The sequence below is a fragment of the Puma concolor genome, chromosome E2 (assembly GCF_028749965.1).
Source record: "Puma concolor isolate L17-30 chromosome E2, mPumCon1.1.hap2, whole genome shotgun sequence".
NCBI lineage: Eukaryota > Metazoa > Chordata > Mammalia > Carnivora > Felidae > Puma > Puma concolor.
This window is the reverse complement of record NC_141681.1, coordinates 28,944,832-28,964,513: the sequence shown is the minus strand read 5'-3', so window position 1 is coordinate 28,964,513 and position 19,682 is coordinate 28,944,832. Positions and strand designations below refer to the sequence as shown.

General features: G+C 48.1%; 1 protein-coding gene and 1 long non-coding RNA gene across 4 annotated transcripts in view; one reads left to right on the top strand and one right to left on the bottom strand.

Moving 5' to 3' along the window:
• The window catches only part of LOC147573447 (uncharacterized), a 35,790-nt gene that overhangs the window by 8,348 nt on the left and 7,760 nt on the right, over positions 1 to 19,682 (bottom strand). The window contains exons 4-6 of one of the 2 annotated variants that reach the window (XR_015244786.1): positions 13,601 to 13,755; positions 12,916 to 13,013; positions 7,670 to 7,841 (exon numbers count right to left, since the gene is read on the bottom strand). This is a non-coding gene — a long non-coding RNA (uncharacterized LOC147573447). The remainder of the gene's footprint in view (positions 1 to 7,669; positions 7,842 to 12,915; positions 13,014 to 13,600; positions 13,756 to 19,682) is intronic. The other variant, XR_015244785.1, reaches the window with a different exon arrangement.
• Positions 11,473 to 13,886, top strand: LOC112857228 (metallothionein-4). Of its 2 annotated transcripts, XM_025920529.2 has the most exons (3): positions 11,473 to 11,596; positions 13,001 to 13,066; positions 13,625 to 13,886. In XM_025920529.2, exons 1-3 carry the CDS (start codon positions 11,566 to 11,568, stop codon positions 13,714 to 13,716), a joined length of 189 nt encoding a protein of 62 aa, XP_025776314.1. In that variant the 5' UTR covers positions 11,473 to 11,565; the 3' UTR covers positions 13,717 to 13,886. The 2 variants fall into 2 exon arrangements, with proteins under 2 accessions (XP_025776314.1, XP_086545525.1); XM_086689399.1 differs by lacking the exon at positions 11,473 to 11,596 and having other exon boundaries at positions 12,499 to 13,066.

The following is a 19,682-nucleotide window of genomic DNA, read 5'->3' as shown; positions in this document are numbered from 1 at the left end:
CTTCAACTCTTGTCTTTGTTTTTTTTTCTCCGTAACATTAATTGGGGATGATCTGATTATTTTCAGAGGACCATGCATTTATCCTGAAGTAATCCACAAGTTAAATAACTAGGGCACCATAGTTCCAAGTTATTAGTGGAACCCTGGCAGGTGGGAAGGGGCTGTAGGGTCAGAGGATTGGTCCATCTAGCTGAGGGACCTGTTCAAACAGAAGTCCACGGACACCACCCCCGCTGAGATTTTGGCGTTGGAGGTCTGGCAAGCCCACTGTTGGCAGAGCTTGTTGCAGGGGCTACAGGTCCTGAGCTGCTATATTCCCTCCCACATCTTTGGAGGAAAAGCCTGGCCAAAAAGTGCCTGCAGACAATGAACAATTTTCTCAAAAAAGTGACTTTGATCCCAACGCTTTTATTTATTTTTTAACAACTTTTAACATTTATTTATTTTTGAGAGACAGAGTGTGACCAGGGGAGGGGCAGAGAGAGAGGAAGACACAGAAACTGAAGCAGGCTCCAGGCTCTGAGCTGTCAGCACAGAGCCCAACGCGGGGCTCGAACCCACAAACCATGAGATCATGACCTGAGCCGAAGTCGGATGCTTTACTGACTGGGCCACTCAGGCGTCCTAATCCCAATGCTTTTAAATACAAACTGCCTTTCTGGGACTTCAGCTGAGGGGATTGCCCCTCTAGAAATCATAGAGTCAAGCACCTTCCCAACAGCTCTCTCTTTACCAGCACCCAGAACAGAACTGGGAGGGGCCTGAGCAGTTATCTAGCTATGGACACCTCCTCAGTGTTTCGGGAGGAACTGAGGCCCTGGCAGAGAAGTGAATTAGTGAGTGAGTGACACCAGTGAGTGAATTAAGAAGACTCGGTTGCCCTGGAGAGAGAAGATACAAGAGAAAAAGTAAGATGTGTGCACAGAGGGGAATGAGACAAGAGGAGGAGAGAGGAGGAGGAGGAGGAGAAGGAGAAGGAGGAGGAAGAGGAAGAGGTGGAGGAGGAAGGACACGAAAGGGAAGGAATGGAGAGCAAGAGAAGAGAAGGAGGGGGGGACAGACACCCTTGTTTATTTCACCACCCAAGCACATGGTTCTGTGATGCCCGCCAATGATCTCTCTGGGAATCTCAGCTCCCCAATTACACCATAAAACCTTCTTTGTACCCCTAGGTGAGGCATGTGGCACCGTGTGGGGCCCTAAGCAGTTGCTTCATCTGAGCGGGTGGTTCTGCGAATGGCCACACTTGATAGTCACATAGGAGGTTTACAAAGGCCAGGAGGTTTTATTCCTCGATGCATCACCTCACCCAGCTGATCCGCACCATGGGTGGGATGATAGACAAGGCCCTTCCCCTCTCGGAACCTCAGGCTCCCTATCTGTAAATGGGTTTGGGATTGAGAGAGGGTTTAGACCACATTATTGTCCTTATAGCCCTGGCATTCTAGAATTACATTCATTCCAGGAGTTCTGTTTCTGTCCTTCTTCAGGTATTCCTGAGAGGTGTTAGAGGGCAAATCCAGAACTCCTTACTATAAATAAATTTCAACTGGAAGGAAGAGTTTTTAAACAAAGGGTATAAAGCACAGAAGCCTAGGATGAGTTTTGCCAACTTGACCAATCCCCCGTGGCCTGAGCAACTGCTGGCAGAGAACATGAAGACTGTGGACACAGCTCCAGGCTGTCCCTCCACTCCCCACTGACCCTGAGTGGCCTTCCTGGGGACATACCAGGGTGTTCACCTTCCTCATTCCCCAAGATCACTTTGAGTCCTCTGCACGGGGAAATTATTAAAAACCAGTAAGGTGCGGGGCGCCTGGGTGGCTTAGTTGGTTGAGCATCCAACTTCGGCTCAGGTCATGATCTCACAGTCTGTGAGTTCGAAGCCCATGTCGAGCTCTGTGCTGACAGCTCAGAGCCTGGAGCCTGCTTCGGATTCTGCATCTCCCTCTCTCTCTGCCCCTCCCCACTTGTGCTCTGTTGCTCTGTCTCTCAAAAATAAATAAATGTAAAAAAAAAATAAAAAAAAAAAAACAGTAATGTGGAAAGAAAGAGACAGGCTGTGTGACTATGAAAGTGATACAAACTGGTCCCAAAGTCGGATTGGTTAGTGCGATGCCCACTGAGCAATCGTAGAACGCAGCGCATTAGCAAGAACACTGGACCACAGAGTAGACCCAAGCAGCCAAAAATCTTAACAATGGTACACTCAGCCTCAGTACTAATGAGGGGAATGTAAACCAGTAACCAAGAAAATGCCATTTTGATTCTGCCAGACTGATGAAACTTAAGTCTGACAATATCAAGTGTTAACAAGGACGTGGGCAAATGGTCCCTTGAGGACACTGATCACACGGGAGTATGAACTTTTGGTAAGCAATTTGGGACTATCTAGTAAAGTAGAGTAAGCCTGTGACCTTCCGCTCAGCAAGTCTGTTCCCAGAGAAGCTCTGGGACATGTCACACAAGGAACCATGTATATGTGGCAATCCATTACAGCAGTGTTCGCAATAACGATAAAGGGGAAACATCTAAATGCTCGCCAATAAGAAAAAGGATAGAACTGTGAGATCGTCTTATAATAAATAGAACGCTATATGGCAGTTAAAATCATAAATTTCAAAATGCTAAGCCCAAAAAGCAAAAAAAAAAAAAAAAAGTTGTAAAAGGCTACATGGAGAATGATGCCGTTTTATATGAGGTTTACAAACTTGTAAAACAAGACCATATAATATTTTATAGACACATATATATGTAGTAAAAGTAGAAAAAACATGCGTGGGCATGGTCCACACTTTGAGAAATCAGTTCCCGGGTCTGGTGGTGGGGTAGGCAGGAGATAAGGGACGATTACGTGAAGGGTTTCCACTCTGCTTTGCTCCTTTAGGTCATTGAAATGAATAATAGGACTTAATGTTAATATTTGGTCATGCTGGAAGTTTCCACATTTAATTTTCTATTCTCTGTTTTTGAAATCGTTCAGAATAAAAATAATAACTCAAAAAAGAGAGAGAGCAAAAAACAAGGAAGAGCATTGGCCCAGAGTTCCAATTGAGAAATCTGCCAAGTGCCGCTGTTCCCTTGGGCAAGGCCACTAACCTTGAAGGTGAAGCTGGTGTTCAATGGCTTTCCTACAGGTTCTAGCTGCGATACCACCCCCACCCCAGATAAAATCATTACGTGACAGGAGGTGGGCGGGATGCACAAGACAAAACAGATTTTAAAAAGAGTGGCTGCCCCATTTAAATAGAAGAGAGGAGGGGTGAGGCCTGACATCCCCTCTGCAGCAGCCCCTGCAAAACACCTCCCTGAATCCCCGGGGGGCTGTGAGCCTGAGCGGCGTGAAAACCCCAACACTCCGTGAGGAACCCAGAGTCTACCTAGACTGGGAGAAATGAAGGGCCAAGACCAGGCAGCTAGGGCACAAAATTTAAGGAGCTACTCACTCTCAGGGTCATTCAAGCACCACCCTGCACTTGCGTGCCTTTAGAGAAATCCTGCTTGCTTTCCCTTTTTCTGACGGCTATTGAAATATGTACTGCCCCTGCTGGAAAGCAAGCTCCTGATGACCAGTCCCTGTGTCTGGCTCACTTACCTCATCCAGAGTGTTAACCTGAAGCCTAGTACACGGCAGGGCCTGAATGTTTGCTGAAGGATTGATGGAAGGAAGGGAGGAAGGGAGGGAGGGAGGAAGAAAGGGAGGAAGGGAGAGATGGAGGGAGGGAGGAGGGAAGGAGGGAAGGGGGGAGAAAAGAAGGAAAGGAAAGTAGGAAGAAAAAGGACTTAGGAAGGACAAATGGACAGATGTGAGCCTCTCGTCCCATCCCCAAAGCCCTAATCTGGGCTGCCAGCCAACCTGGGCCAGCCACTTTGCTCCTGGGGGCAATGAGTGTGGGTAATTGTTGGCTTTGACCTTACTCATCCTTCCTCTAGGGCCGTGTGCAAAGCGGAGGGTTTCACTTGCCCAGTGGGTACTGAATTACAGCCCTGGAGCTGGAGTCCTGTGTAATTAACTAGCAGCCACAAGCCCTGGAGAGTCTGTGAAGTCTGCCGAGCACACAGATGATTGGGCATCGAGCAAGGTGGCTCCTAATTAGCCTTGGCCTGATTTTTACAATCCACAGAGCTGAGACCCACCTCCTGGGAGGCTGGTTACGCACTGGTTGTGGGTTCTTTACCTGGGCTCCGTGAATGGAAGGGGTGGCCTGGAAAACAAAATTCTGTGTGTATACATGTTGGTTGGAGTGAAGAGGCTTTCTTGGAGCTATCCTGAGACAGAACAGCCCCAGACTCCCTGGCATGTATAGCTTTCTCAGTCTCTCTCCTCTCTCTCTCTCTCTCTCTCTCTCTCTCTCTCTCTCACACACACGCATGCATTGTTACCTTAGCTTAGCTGATGGAACAAATGTCTAGAGACATATATTTAAAGGAAACGTGAAGAACCTTACAGTTTATCAAAATCTACAGAAGCTCTTCCTGATGATAAGATCTTCAGAACTTGGATCACAGAGAGGGAAGCATCTCATTAGCCCAGCAGGGGAGGAGTCATAGCGCATGAGGAAGGGGGTGCTGGCCCTGCTCCTCTCAACCAACCTCCCACTCCAAAGCCCAACTCGCCAGGGTTTGGGGCTCTGTCACCCCTCTGCACCATGCTTTTCCAGGCCGGGCTGTGGACAGATTTGTGACAATGATGTTCACCCTTCGTGTTCTTCACGGCTTCCTACTGCTCCCGCGAGTTTTCTATCCTAGCATCTCCTGTCCTGCTCCTTCCATTTATCATCTCCCTTCTAAAAATGACAAGCTGGGGGCGCCTGGGTGGCGCAGTCGGTTAAGCGTCTGACTTCAGCCAGGTCACGATCTCGCGGTCTGTGAGTTCGAGTCCCGCATCGGGCTCTGGGCTGATGGCTCAGAGCCTGGAGCCTGTTTCCGATTCTGTGTCTCCCTCTCTCTCTGCCCCTCCCCCGTTCATGCTCTGTCTCTCTCTGTCCCAAAAATAAATAAACATTGAAAAAAAAAAATGACAAGCTGATGTTCAGAGAGGTGACATGCCTTGCTAGAGCATCGAGGCCAAACTCCAGGTATATCTGACTCCACATCAAGCCGTCTATAAACATAGCACGCCACCACAAACATAAAATCTTAATAATATCTACCATTGCTCGAGCACTTGCATGTTAAATGCTTGATCTTCTTCATTTTCTCTTAATCCTCACCATAACTCTATGAGTAGACCCAGGGACCCCCATTTTACAGTTGAGGTTCACAGACATAAGGGAGCTTCCATAGAAAGCAGATGGAAGAGTCAGAATGGGAAACATGTGTGAAGGACCACTGCCCATAATATTCATTATGCTCTCTCTTGCTAGAGTGTGAAAGGCTATCAAGAAACCCACAATTGGTGCGAGGACAACTAGGCTGTGGTTGTGAACGGACAGTGACACTGGGAGGCAGGGGCATGCAAATTATACCTCAATGAGGTACCATTACACTTCTTCACACTTATCAGAAGGGCAAACATTTCAAAGTCTGAATAGAAGAAGTATTGGAGGAGGAAGTGGGGAAATAAGAACTCTCAGAAATTGCTCAAGGGAGTGCAGATTAGTATAAGATCTTGGGAGAGCGATTGTCCCCCCTACCACCTAGCCACCCTCCCTCTAGGGATGAGTTTTGTATATTTATGTACATGACATGAAGGGGGATGTTCCTTGCAGGATTTTTGTAATAAAGAAAACATAGTATAAGGGTCTAGGGCAAGAGCAGGTGCAAGGGGGCCCAGTTAGGAAAGGAGCCGAATCTTCCCGGGAGGTGATGGTGGCCCAAACCCGGCGGCGGCGGTCGAGGCAGGCGAGACTGAGACCGAGACCATGGGGGAATCTGGTTGGAGGTGAGGTGGGGAGAGGCGGTTGGGGATGGAGTCTGAGATGCTGTTTGACATCCATATGGAGATGCTGAGTAGCAGCCGGAAATATGGGGCTGAAGTTCAAAAGAGAGGCCGGGGCTAGAGATGTAAACTGGGAGTCATAAGCACATAGATGGTGTTTAAAGCCATAAGCCTGTTAACTTTTTTATTTCTTATAAATAAAAGCGCTGAAGCAAATATGATCGTGTTGACATCTGTTAATTCTGGGTGGTCGATACGATGGTGGTTGTAATACTCTTCTTTGTACTTTTTAGTAGGTTTGAGCTTTTTAATAATAAAGTTAATTAGTAAATAGTTTATAAGGTGACAAGGCTCCAAACTGCTGACGAGTTCAGTCAGGAATGCCTCAAACCTAAAACATAGGTACTGGTAACTAAGTGAGGAGTCAAGTTCAAGTCCTCCCCTGCCATCAACCTAAGTTCAGTGACTGGGGGTTGACCCTGTTTCCCCATCCGAACAACAAGAAGCTGACCCACAATTTCTGAGGGTTCTTGCAGGGCTGACCATCCAGGATTCAAGCTGGTGCCTCATAGGGTCCCTGCCAGCCCAGATGGTATCCACCAACCTCTCATGCCTAGTCTTCCAGATAAGGCCAGAAATACTCCATAAGAGGGCTCTGTAGATGGAAGTTCAGCTCTGCCTCCAAACAGATGAGAACTACATCGAGGGGAGTCAGAAAGAAAGGGCTCCACCGTCCCCAGGCCCTGGGACCCAAAAGGAATTAGGCTGAGTTTAAAAGCAGGGAACTAAAAGGGCACCTGGGTGGCTCAGTCAGTTAAGCGGCCGACTTTGGTTCAGGTCATGATCTTGCAGTCTGTGAGTTCAAGCCCCGTGATGGGCTCTGTGCTCCAGCTCGGAGCCTGGAGCCTGGAGCCTGCTTCGGATTCTGTGTCTCCCTCTCTCTCTGCCCCTCCTCCACTCCTACTCTGTCTCTCTCTGTCTCTCAAAAATAAATAGATGTTAAAAAAAAAAAAGTTTTGTAAGCAAGGAACTAAAACCCAGAGACTTTTAGCCACAGTATTTGAGAAGTTTGAATGCATCCAGTTCAGGACCCCAAGACAGGCTGAAGTCTATTAAAAAAAAAAAAAAAAAAGAGGGGCGCCTGGGTGGCTCAGTCGGTTAAGCGGCCGACTTCAGCTCAGGTCATGATCTCACGGTCCATGAGTTCAAGTCCCGCGTCAGGCTCTGTGCTGACAGCTCAGAGCCTGGAGCCTGTTTCAGATTCTGTGTCTCCCTCTCTCTGACCCTCCCCCATTCATGCTCTGTCTCTCTCTGTCTCAAAAATAAATAAACGTTAAAAAAAAAATTAAAAAAAAAAAAAAAAGAATAGTCTATGATCCTGAAACATACAAATAGGTGGGTGGCTAAACCAATCTGCCAAGTTGTAATAGGCCCAGGTAATGATAATGACACTACTACAATAATAAGTGCTTAAAATGCATTCTCTCACTTAACGATCACGAGGACAGTGCCGTAGGGTTATCATTTTCATTAGCCAGGCTTTGCTAATGAGAATATTGAGGCTCAGAGCAGTCAAGCAACTTGCCCCACATCATGCAGCAAAGAAGGGGCAGAACGTGGATTAGGAGCAAAGCAGCATGACCCCAGATCTCAAGCTGTTGACTGCTCTTGGTGAGCAACTCGTTCCTCTCAATCTCCTCAACAAGAGCCGGAGAAGACAGCCTCGGCGTAACTGTTAATTGAGCCATTTATTCATCGTCAGCCCATAAATATTTATTGAGTACTCACTGTGTGCCAGCGCTCAGTGTGCCTGGCCACGGGGGTGCTGAGATTAATACGGACTGACTTCGTTTTTGAGAAGCATGCAGTCTAGAGAGAGAGGTCAGTGTATAAACCAGCATAATAGAACCGATGGCTCCAGGCTGCTCCAGGGGGTGGGGCTCATACGTCTAGAGGGTCCCTGTAGGAGAAAGGATGGTGATTCCCAAAAGCAAAACATGGGCCAGGGTGTGGAGTCATGGCGCAGGACTCTTCTCTGACATCATCAAATGGCTGAACCTCCATTCCTAAACCATGAGTCCCAGAAACTTCTTTCTGGCAAAAAACACTGGGCTCAGGAACATGTGTTTAGCTTTTTCCTTCATGAGAAGGGAGAAGATAGAGAACCCTGTCATTTTGTAAGAGAGGGGTATTGGCTGCTCCTTTGGAACAACCTGTTTCATTGTTTTGAGAAAGCCACTGGACATATGCACGGAGGAGAGGCCATAGCTGGAGATGGAGATATTTAGGACTCAGGCTCGAAGGACCTGCAACTGCTATGTGATGAGAGAAGAGCTGCCATCGTCAGGACTGCTTTTCTGCAGAGAAGTTCTTACATCAAGACCCCTCGTTTGAGGGGGCAGTGGGGGTGGGGTAGGGGAGTTCATTAACCAATGGGATTTGAGAGCCCCACAAAACCTCTGAACTTGTGGGGGGTGGAAATGTGGTGTTTTGTGCATTTTTTTTCTGGGTAGAGGATCCAGAACTTTCATCAGATTTTCACAGGGCTCCTTGAATCCCGCTGGAAAGCTAAGGATCACTTCTTTGAAGATGAATTAACACATTTTTCAAATATTAATTTTCTAAGGGTGGATTTAAGCTGTGCCTAGAGCCATTGCATGTTCTTGGGGGTGGTGTGTGTATTCTTGTCTTCGTGCTCCATGCAAAGATCTGGAGCTGAGACCCAGAAGACAGGCAAAAGGGCAAAAGGGGCCTGTGGATGTGCTTCTCCAGGCACTTGGAAGAAGGACGGCGGAACATGAACGGGACAGCCTGGGGCACAGCTCAGCGTGGACTCGACTGCCCCATGCCACACATGGTTGTTTCAATCTGCACAGCCCAGCACCTGGGAAATATCTTCATGCTATGGGATAGAATTTTGAGATTATCATTCAGACGGGGCCTTCAGCAAATCACAGTGTCAATCATCCGAGGAAGAAGCCATTCCTGGCTCAGACAGGAAAGAGGGAGGAGAGATGGCTTAGATGAGGGTAAAGGACAATCCCTTCCTCGCTCTGGGCTCACGGGTTGGGCTAGACCTTCTAAGGCATTAGTATCTGCTGCAGGGCACACACATAAGAGGTGAGGCAGGGGAGCTGACCCTGCCAAGAGATGGACTTGGAAGGAAGACGAAGCCAGCCTCCAAACTCTGACAGCAGCCCTGCCCAGTCAGGGGTTTCCCGGGCTGAGATGTCCTCCTGACCTTCACAACTGTAAGCTCTGGTTTTACTCACCCTTGGCTCCCCAGTGCCCCGCACAGTGCCAGCCTTTAGAAGGAGGTGAATGGATGAACATGCCTGGATCCCCTAGAAGGCTGTGAACTCCTTCCAGGCAGAGGCCATTTCTGGATCACTACAATATCGCCCCTGCCTACCCTCCCGTGTCCTGCGGATGACCACGGGGCTGAATCCCTTTCTCCGCACTAGAACTTCTCAGCTCAAACCCATGGTTCCACGGGTCAGACTGACGCCTCGCTGGTCCTTATGGATAAGTAACGGAGACCCCGGCAACTTACAAAAAGGAGGATCTGTCTCCACTGGTTATGGCCAGGCCCCATCTTTTTTTTGCCTTTCTGACTGGTAACGGTATTTTTCAGCAGAGGTCCTCAGTACCCACAGGCAGGATCCTCATGCATTTATACGTCCACTTGTCATTCACTCACTGGTTCATTTGTCCACTTATGTGTCCACTCACTCTCTCATTCATGTCTTCAGTCCTCTGACCATTCATCTCCTTCCTGTATTCATTCATCTCCTAAATGTTGTGCAGAATGCTGAGGAAGAGAGAGGCATCAGACACAAATCTTGCCTTTGAGAGCTCTGAGATTGGGGCACGGGGCACAAAAGCTATGGACATGCTCACACAGCAGAGTACAAAGTAGTAAACGTCATGAGAAACATACAAACGCATCACTGAGGGGTCACAGAAGTAAAGACTTCTTCCAGTTGAGAAAGGGGGAGATCAGAAGCAGCTTCCTGGAGCGTGTGTCATCAGTGGCAGCTCCAGAATTTCTACGTGGAAAGGGGGTGAAGGTGGCAGCTTTTGGGGGGCAGCCTGCAGCTGCATCATCAGGGGAGCACTTTACACAAGACTGAAGAGCAATCCGCTGCCTATATCAGAGAATGAGGTTATGGTGAAGATGGGGGGCTCGTTCTCCCACAGAGCCCCTCTTGCTTCTACTACTCAAGAAATGGCATTTGAGCTCATGCTTCGGTAAATGAGGAGGATTTATTTGGACTCGAGGCAGCAGGGAGAGATGAACACCTGACAGGAGCAAAGGCCGGATGTGGAAAAGTTCGGGGCAAGTATGGGGAGCCTGGAGTCCTTAGGTTTTGGTGAGGCAGGTAGAAGGGAGGAGTGGGCAATGACCTGAGAAAGGTAAGTTGACCTTGGAATGCAAGACTAAGATATTCGGGCTTCCTTCAGCAGATGGTGGGAACCGCTGAAGGTTTTGAGAATAACAAGAGAATAGCAAGAGAATAACAGGGCCAGTGCTATTTTGGGGGTTCTATCTCCGAAGCAGTGTGGAGAATGAAGAGAAGCAAGCAAGCCCACAGGAGGCTGGTTCCAGGCCCTTCCTAATGTTTAGGGGGGCAGAGCAAGAGCACAAATGGAGGTTCACACGCCACTGGCTAAAATATCTAAAAGTTAGAAATCAAATTGACAAATAAAATACATTCCATCCCCCTACCTTACAGAGAGCTTCATAGCCACCTGAAGGACCAGCTTCAAATGTTTAATTCTCAAATCCTCACACTGGAAGACACCTAGAGAGCTGCCCATGGCCCCAAGGCCCACCTCCCTTCTTTTCCCAACCCTAGCCTCTTCCCTCACTCCGAGAGGCCTCACGCACACCAGCAGGCTCCCAGCCCACACATCCAAATTCTGTTTGCACCCCCAGCAAACAGCTACCTCCAGCCACCCTTCAGGCTTAGAGTGACACACACCAGCTGCCCATCTGCCCTTGGGAGCCTGGGGCAGAGGTCTGAGCAAACCCTCGGAAGCAAGCCGGCTTGGGATGAGACAAGATTCCAGAATCCAGAGTGTTATGTGTATGGTCTAGAAGAGGTTGCGTACTTCGGTTGGGGACGTGCCCCTGACTTTTGGCCTTCTCACCCAGGAAGTCTGGAGGATATGCCAAAAAAGGCCCCAGCAGGGCTTTCTACAGCACAAGACCCTGCCTAGAAGCCCCCTTCTGCCCATGGTAAGGGCTTTTAGGACCAAGGGAGATGGAATGAGGCCCCAAGCCAGGCCCTGTGAAGAAGGGAGCAGAAATGGCAGGCTGCATAGGACTTGGAGAGCAGAGGGTACAGCTGCCAATCTGAGCACTACGAGCACCACTGGAGCCTGAGCCCGGCTCCTTGATACCTTGGCACATACACAGATGGGTGGATGCATCCCTTCTGAGAAGCCACCTGTGTGACTGTACTGCCCTCCCTCTCCTCTGCCCTCCTTCTGCCCGCTCCCTCCAACCCCCAGCCCGCAGCGTCTGGCCGGGCCGTGTGCAGGGCGTCTGGCCCCAGGGACAGGTGGGGTGCGCCCAAGTGCACACCTACACAGCTATAAATAGGGAGCCTCCAGCGGCTGCTGGCTCAGCTTCTCTTCCCCAGCTGTGATAGCACTGGAGCCTCTGGAACACCTGGACCATGGACCCCGGCGAATGCACCTGCATGTCAGGTGAGTGAGCATGCCCACTCTGGGGTCCTGGGACCTTGCACCAGCTTCCGACAGGGCACCCACAGGGCTCTGATGAATATTTCTCTCCCTCCAATTAGGAGCCGCCAGTGGGGTTTGTCTCAGACTGGTGACCTCTGGGACGGCTCCCACTCTGTGGCCTACCAGTCTGGTTTGCTAGAATTGAGACCCTGGATCAGGGGGCACTTAGTGTCAGGCCCCCAGGGGCAGCCACCAGAGTTGAGGAAGTGCTGTGGCTCAGAATCTGGCAATCTGGTTTTGGTCCACTGCTGCCATTCATTCCTGACACTTAGTATTTCCAACACTCAGTTTCCTCATCCAAAAACCAGGGTCACTCATCCCCAGCTGCCCACCTCCCACTGTTGCGATGATAGTGTTAAAATCATGAGGCATTTGCAGACATCAGGGGAGTTATTAGAAGCATACGTGGGCTCCTGAGTCTCTGAAACTCCTTAATTTCACGTAAGCACGTAGCACAGGAGGAGAGAGGTCAGAGTTTGGAGACATCTGGTCTTTTATCAAGAATCCTCACAAGCCTCTCTGGTCCTGTACAGGACTATGTCTATACCCAAAATTTGCCAAAGAGACAGAAGCTTCCAGCATTTTGACACTCAAATGATAGGGGGGATGACTTTTTTTTTTAAGTGTAGATGGTTTTTGTATGAAAACAAGGTATGGCTGCAACTCTCTTTTGAGGTTATTTATGTCCCTGGTTCTTTCTCCTGGCCCTTCAGGGTTGCCATCTTGCCTGATGCCTTGCAAAGGTGAGGAGGGTATACAAGGCTCCGACAGCCCCTGGGGGACCTGGGGCTTGGTGGACTTGGCCTAGTCTCGTGGTTCTCAACCCTGACTGTACATCAGACTGGGTTGCTTTTTAAAATATGATTCCCGGGGCCCCTGTGTGGCTCAATCAGCTAAGTGCCCAACTTTGGGTCAGGTCACGATCTCACGGTTCGTGAGTTCAAGCCCCGCATCCAGGTTCTCTGCTGACAGCCCAGGGCCCACCTCGGATCCTCTGTCCCCCTCTCTCTCTGCCCCTCCCCCTCTCAAAACTAAATAAACATTAAAAAAAATACGATTCCCTTTTCTCCACCCAGACTCACGAATCAGACTATCTCAAGGGTCGGACCCATGAATCTGCAATTTAGCAAGTGTCCCGGCTGAAGGGCTGGACACAGCCACCCCAGTTTCCATCCATGGTCTGTGACTGGGAACCACTAAGGGGCCCTGGCCACTTGTGTGATGCTCAACAGCATCTTCTATCCTCTTGCCCAGCCCCTCCCCAAGGACAGACCACTAACCTTGCCACCGGGATGATCTGCAGCACACCTTGTGTCCTCGTTCGATCTCAGTCCTTAACGCTTGTGGCTCTGTCTTCTCTTCTAGGAGGAATTTGCATCTGTGGAGACAATTGCAAATGCACAACTTGCAACTGTAAAACGTGTCGAAAAAGTGAGTTATGCTGACCGGGGGCACCGCTGGCCAGAAGCTAAGAAAGTCTGTTCCCTCCTTTCTCAACCCTCCAGCCAGCCATGGTGGTATTAAGCAGGTTCTGGAGGCCTTTGACCCATGCGGGAGTGATCTGAAATGAAAGCTGAGCAGAGACCTGGGGCAAAGCTCCTAAAGCTTGCAGCCCACCTGGAGATGGGGGCCTCCATGGGGTTGCGTAGGAAGAGGGCTGCGGGGAGGTCCTGTTGTGGCCAGTGGTGAACGGGGTGGAGCACTGGCCTGGGGTCATGAGCTCTGAGTTTTAGTCTTGATCTGCCACCCCTGCAAACCCCTTCCCCTATCTGGGCATGTGGCATATTCTTGATGACTCCTGAGGACCCCTCTGGCTCTAACATCCCACAGCTTCCTGCCCCAGGTAGGAAGGTCTTCTGCTAATGTGGTCTTCTGCTAACGTGGATAGAAGCCTGTGGCATGCTCTGCTTTCTCTAAGTGGTGGGAGAGGAAGTGGAAAGATGGGGGCGTGGCCCCCAAACTCACCTGTCTGTCCTGTGACCTTTTCAGGCTGCTGTCCTTGCTGCCCCCCGGGCTGTGCCAAGTGTGCCCGGGGCTGCATCTGCAAAGGGGGCTCAGACAAGTGCAGCTGCTGCCCCTGAAATGCATCCGTTGTGCTGGAGGCAAGGCCTGGGAAGCATCTGTACAGAGCATTAGTCGAGAAGTTAGAATTCTTGTACCATAGGTTATGCTTTTTATATATTTGCTCAGATGTGGTGTTGGTGACATTCATGTAAAGTGCTTGCAGTAATAAAGTTTCCGCTCATGGTTGTCTGATGGCTCAGAGCACTGTTTTACCCTAACCCAGCAGGACGGAGAAGGACTGACTCTGTTGCAGACATGGTAGGTGCCGGCCCGCATCCCTTCTGCAGATGGCAGCTAATTACCCAAACCTGCAACTCTGCCTCAGGGGGCTCTCTCCTGCTGCATGAGCTTGCTAGATGCCTGCACAGAGCAGGCCAGGAGTACCGGGAAATCATCGCCCCTGGGGACAGCCCTTAGCTAATGACAAAGAGGAGTTGGTGGACGAATACCCACAGCATCTTTATCCTTCCAGTGGGACAAATCTGTGACGGGTTCTAGACCATGCTCCAGAAGTCCCCAGCAGCAGAGCGCTCCAGTAGCCCACGGTGGTGACCTGCTCCTCAACATACGCCATATTGCCTTCCTTCCTTCCCCACCTCACTTCTCCTTTTTCCTACCAGTGCTTCCTGGGATCCCCCACCCAACAAAACTTGTGCGACAAAACTTCCGCTTTGGAACTAACTCAATCTTAGGCAGGCTCTCTGGCATAATATTGGCCCAGAATGCCTCACTGTGTGAATAGTGATATTTAAGGAACTTCAGCACTGAATCGTCCATGAACTCCTAGGGTAGGATGTCTGTGCAGATCTAAAGAAAACCCCCAAGGCCAAGGTACTGAGGGAATTAGCTCCCTGGTTTGGTTATTTGGGCTCACTTTGGGAGTGGGTGACAGGGTAGACATAGGCCAGGAGAAACTGATGCTGTTCCCTGAAGTTCTTGTATTTCACGGAAGTCAACGTGAAGAGAATCTGAGGTCTTTGCTATTCCCCCCCAGATTGCTGACACAGACATCAGAGCTTTCGCTGCCCTGGCCCAAGTCCAACTAAGCTTAATGATTCTAAGTGCTGCCACTATGTCATTATGCAGCACTTATAATGCATCAGCCACCGTGCTGAGCATTTTACACACACGTTCTCATTTAATCCCTTCAACAGCCCTGCAAGAGGGTGGGTTGTATGGAGGAATCCTGGATTTAAAAAAAAATTACTTATTTTTAAATAAATCTACATACACAAGGTACAAAATACAAAAGATACAAAAGGTATAAGTCTCCTTCCACCTTTGCCTCCCAGTCCCTCCTCCTCAAGACAGTGACTGTAACCACTTACTTGTATTCCAGGGATATTCCCTGCCTGTACAAGCATGTGTGACACACTGCATCACACACACACACACACACACACACACACACACACACACGGCAGTGTACTACATAGCTGGGGAAATGTGGTGTTTCCCCTTATATAGTAAATTCTCTGCCAAGTCCTTTTTTCCACTTAAGAGAGAACAGTAAGTAGAAGGAAAAATAAGATTAAACCACAAAAAAAAACATGGTGACAAAACAAGAATCAATGGCTGAAGCACAATGGGAGACAAAGAGGGAACTCCACATATGTCTCTTTCATGGCAGAGCTGTCCCTGAGCCTAGCACCTGCCAGAGACCGTGCAGAGCAGGGGCCATAAACAGCTATAGGAAACAATGGTAACAATGAGCCTTCCTCTCCCTAAAAATGCACATGCTAAAACCCTCACTCAATTTTACATATGAGCTTAGAGAATTCACAGGCCCCCTGAGTCATCTCTGGATCCCTGAGGAGATCTTGGTTAAGAATCCAAGACACATGCACGGTATCTATTACTTAAAAGAATAAAGTGGTCTAATAACAGATTAAAATACTGAGCACTTACTTCTTGCCGGGCACTGGGCCCAACATCTCCCCTGCATTGTTTCCATTTAATTGTCACAACATGACCTGTGAGGTCAATACCGTTATCAACTCCATTTTCCCCAGATGAGGAAACAAAGGCTCACGAGGTTAAGTGACTTGCCCAAGGCTATACAGCTAGTTTATAGAATGGAGATTTGAATCCAGATATCCAGACTCCAAAGCCATGCAACTGAGAGCAAGTGGAGGTAGACAAACAACTTTGTAGATGGCCAGTGTTGAAGGCTGAAGTCACTGGAGGCTGGCACCAGGGAAGGGGAGGCTCAGTCCACTCTCATCCACACCAGCACCCTCAGCAGAGTGGGGCGGGGTGTGGGGGGACTCAAGCCCTGAGGGGGGTGTTCATTCATGCCGCCAAGGGCCTGAAACCAGGGCCCATTACAGGCTGGAAGCAGTCATCAACTCCACCAGCCTATGTCACAGTGGTCATCAGAGACCATCAGGCTTTTGGGGTTTTTTTCTTGCATTTCTAATTGCCTTTTCCCTCTTGCTATTCATTGACCAATCTAATATACATTGCTTTCTTTCCTGATATTCTGCACTACTATCATTCTGGGATGTCTTTTCATTGTTCTCCTAGGTTAGATCTATTGTTTCTTGGATTCCCCCATCATCCTCTTGGGCTCCTTTCTATTTTGCTGGAGTATATCCTCAAGCAATTTTTTACCAAAAGGATGAATTAAGAAGAGGTGTTTCCTCCCTAAACATCAGGAAACACCTTTATTTTTCTCTCATGCTTGACTGGTAGTCTGGCTGGATATCCAATCTGAAGTTCGATATCATTTTTTTTTTAGCACTTTAGAAAGCATTGTTCCACTGTCTTCTCACATTTGGTGTTGTTGCTATGAAAACTAACATGGCCTACCCTTTATTTTTCATCGGAAGCTTTTGAGAAATTTCTCAGCCTTTTTGCAATCCTTTTATTAATCTTTGAGAATTTGGTCAGTCACATTTTAATATATAAGAACTTCTTCTCTGAACACTTATCACAATATCTTGTTTGTTTGTTCAAATGAAGTCATTTCCTGAATCTCTCTGATGCACTAAATGCTTTTTTAATTTTTGTCATCAAAGTCTCCTCTTTCTGGAACTATTTCTGCTTCTTTGAGCTACAAGCAGGCTCTGCGGGTGTCAGTGAGGCTTGCTGACTGGCAGGCTTGGTTTTAGCATGCCCAGGTGGGGACCTAGCAGGCAGGTGTGGCCCACCCCTCAGTGTCAAAACCAAAAGGGCCCTCCTCTGACCCTTTTCTGCGAGCCCTGGCCCCTCCAAGACTGGTTACTCCATTTCTTCTGAGACATCTCGCAGCCTCAGCCTGAGGGGAACTGGCGATGTTGTGAAGGAGGCCAATATGACGATCATGAGGTTCTTCTACAGTTATGTCTTCTATCAGTCCCCATCCTGGTTTCTGTGACCAGCTCCTCTTCTGTTCTCTCATCCTGAATCCCCCAACCAAACCAAAACAAAATAAGACAGAACCCCCAAAGTCTCTACTTTTTTTATCTGAGCTGTGGCTTCTTCTCTTCCCATTTACCCATCAGTGTGATTCGACCCATTCCAGTATTCCAGAAAAATGTTGTAATCTCTCATCCATTGATGTGCTGTCCAAGCCATCCTCCCCCACACCAATTCTCACTTCTTTTATTAAGTTTTTCCTTCTTTGTCTTTCTTGAGTTTCTTTCAGTAGATTCTCAGGAGGAAGAACAGGTAAATGCATGTGCTCAGTCTACCATCTTGAGCCAAAATTCCAGGCTAGGCTCTTTAAGTGGTATTAATTTTTTATCTTTACAACAACCCTGCAGGATAGGGATTCTTATCTCCATTATACAGGTGAGAAAACTGAGACTCAAAGAAGTTAAGGATCTCTTCCCAAACTCAGCCAGGACTAGTTGAGAGAGACACTTGAAGACCACGGGGTAAGTAAGATAAGCGGGGGGGGGGGGGGGGGGGGGGGGGGGGGGTGTAAGATATGCCAAAGTGAAAAGTGAGCAGAGTAGTTACAGGTGGCCATGAGCAGTAAAACTTGAGCAGCGTGAGGAAACACCAAGGAAACAGATTTTACATCAAGATAAAGAAGAGTTTTGTCAAGGAAGAGCTGCTGAGAGCAGGGAAGGTACTGTGTCAAGAGGCTGGCACATTACGCATTGTGTGTTTGTACTACCGAAGGGACAATGGAGAGCCCTGAGAGACTGTGACAGAGTCTGCACCTGCTCAGGACATTCTCCAACTTCGATGGAAACCAGAGGAAGGCTTGGTGGGGAAGCAATGAAATGCAGGTCACAGGATGGGGAAGGAAGTTCCTCCCGTGGACTGCAGGGGGCGCTCGAGGTCCAGAGGCAGGTGCGGAGGAGTGCGCCCTGAGCCCTGGGCACTGTGCAAGAGTTGAAGTCCTAATTCCCGCCTCAGTCTGGCTGGGTTTGAGGCCCAAGAGATCCCAGAAAGGGCTTAGAACCCTAGACACGGCTGCAAAGAGGATAAATGAGGCAAAACTTTCCAAGGGCCCATTAAAAGGCAATGTGTAAGCCACCCAGATTCCCAGGCCAATGTACGTCTAAGAACCATGAAATCCTCATTTGTCCCAGTAACTTCATTTCTGGAAACCTGTCTAAAGAATTTGCCACAAATTCAAGGGAAAATAAAAAAGCATCATTCAGGGGCGCCTGGGTGGCTCAGTTGGTTAAGCCTCCAATTTCAATTCAGGTCATGATCTCACAATTCAAGAGTTTGAGCCCTAGATCAGGCTTGCTGCTGTGAGTACAGAGCCTCTCTCTCTCTCTCTCTCTCTCTCTCTCTCTCTCTCTCTCTGCCTCTCTCTTTCTCTCTCTCAAAAATAAATAAATATTTTTTTAAAAAAGCATCACTCACACAAGAAGGTTCATTGTAGTACTATCCACAATTGTGAAAAACTGGAAATGGCCTCAAGTCTACGAAATCATTCAAGTAAGCAACGGCCCTCACACATAACAACAGGATATGATACAGCCAATAAAAGTGCAAAAACACAGGAAACAATTATGGTAAAATCTTAAGTAAAGTATTATGCTCCAAATGAGTTACACAGTAATTTTTTTTCTTTTAAAAAGAAGCCACACAGGGGCACCTGGGTGGCTAAGTCAGTTTAGGCATTCAATTCTCTTTTTTAAAATTTTTTTTTATGTTTATTCATTTTTGACAGACAGAGACAGAGCACAAGCAGGGGTGGGGCAGAGAGAAAGGGGGCCACAGAATTGGAAGCAGGCTCCAGGCTCTGAGCTGTCAGCACACAGCCCAACGTGGGGCTTGAACTCACGAACCGTGAGATCATGACCTGAGCCGAAGTTGGATGCTCAACCGACTGAGCCACCCAGGCGCCCCAAGGCATTCAATTCTTGATTTTGGCTTAGGTCATGATCTCACAGTTGGTGGAATCCAGCCCCACATCCGGCTCTGGGCTGGCAGCATGGAGCCTGCTTGGGATTCTCTCTCTGCCTCCCTTTTTCTTTGCACCCCTCCCCCACCCCCTCACTGGCTCGTGCTCTCTCTCTCTCTCTCTCTAAATAAACAAACATTAAAAAAAATAAATAATAAATAAATAAAATAAAAAAGAAGCCACACAATATACAAAATATGGAAATGAAATATGCTACAATGTTAGCAGTGGTTGTGTTCAAATACAGATAAGAGATAATTTTTCCTTTTCCTTCTTTCTATTTCTCTGAATTTTTCTAAATTTACTGAAGTAGCATTTTTTTTAAATAAACAAATACTGTTTGAAAAAGGGAAAAAAATGTATCCTTTGAGCCAGCAATTCTAGTTTAAGGAATGTTGTATACTCAGGAAAAAAGTCATGAATCTACACACACAAAAGCTACCAAGATGTTTATCACATCACGGGTTGATAGTGAAGATCTGGAAATGAGAAAAGTGTGTCAAAGGAGGGGACTGCTTAAAGAAATTGTGGAATAAACCTACTAAAATAAAATGGTAGAAATGAAACTAATTTCATGGACAGATGTTCGTAATCTACTGAGAAGCAAGGAAAAAAAGTAATTTATAAATC

Bases quoted from the DNA above. Each gene is read 5' to 3' on its own strand.
- LOC112857228 (XM_086689399.1), top strand. From the start codon at position 12,811: ATGGTCTGTGACTGGGAACCACTAAGGGGCCCTGGCCACTTGTGTGAT. The intron at 13,067-13,624 runs GTGAGTTATGCT...TGACCTTTTCAG, and splicing joins CTGTAAAACGTGTCGAAAAA to GCTGCTGTCCTTGCTGCCCC.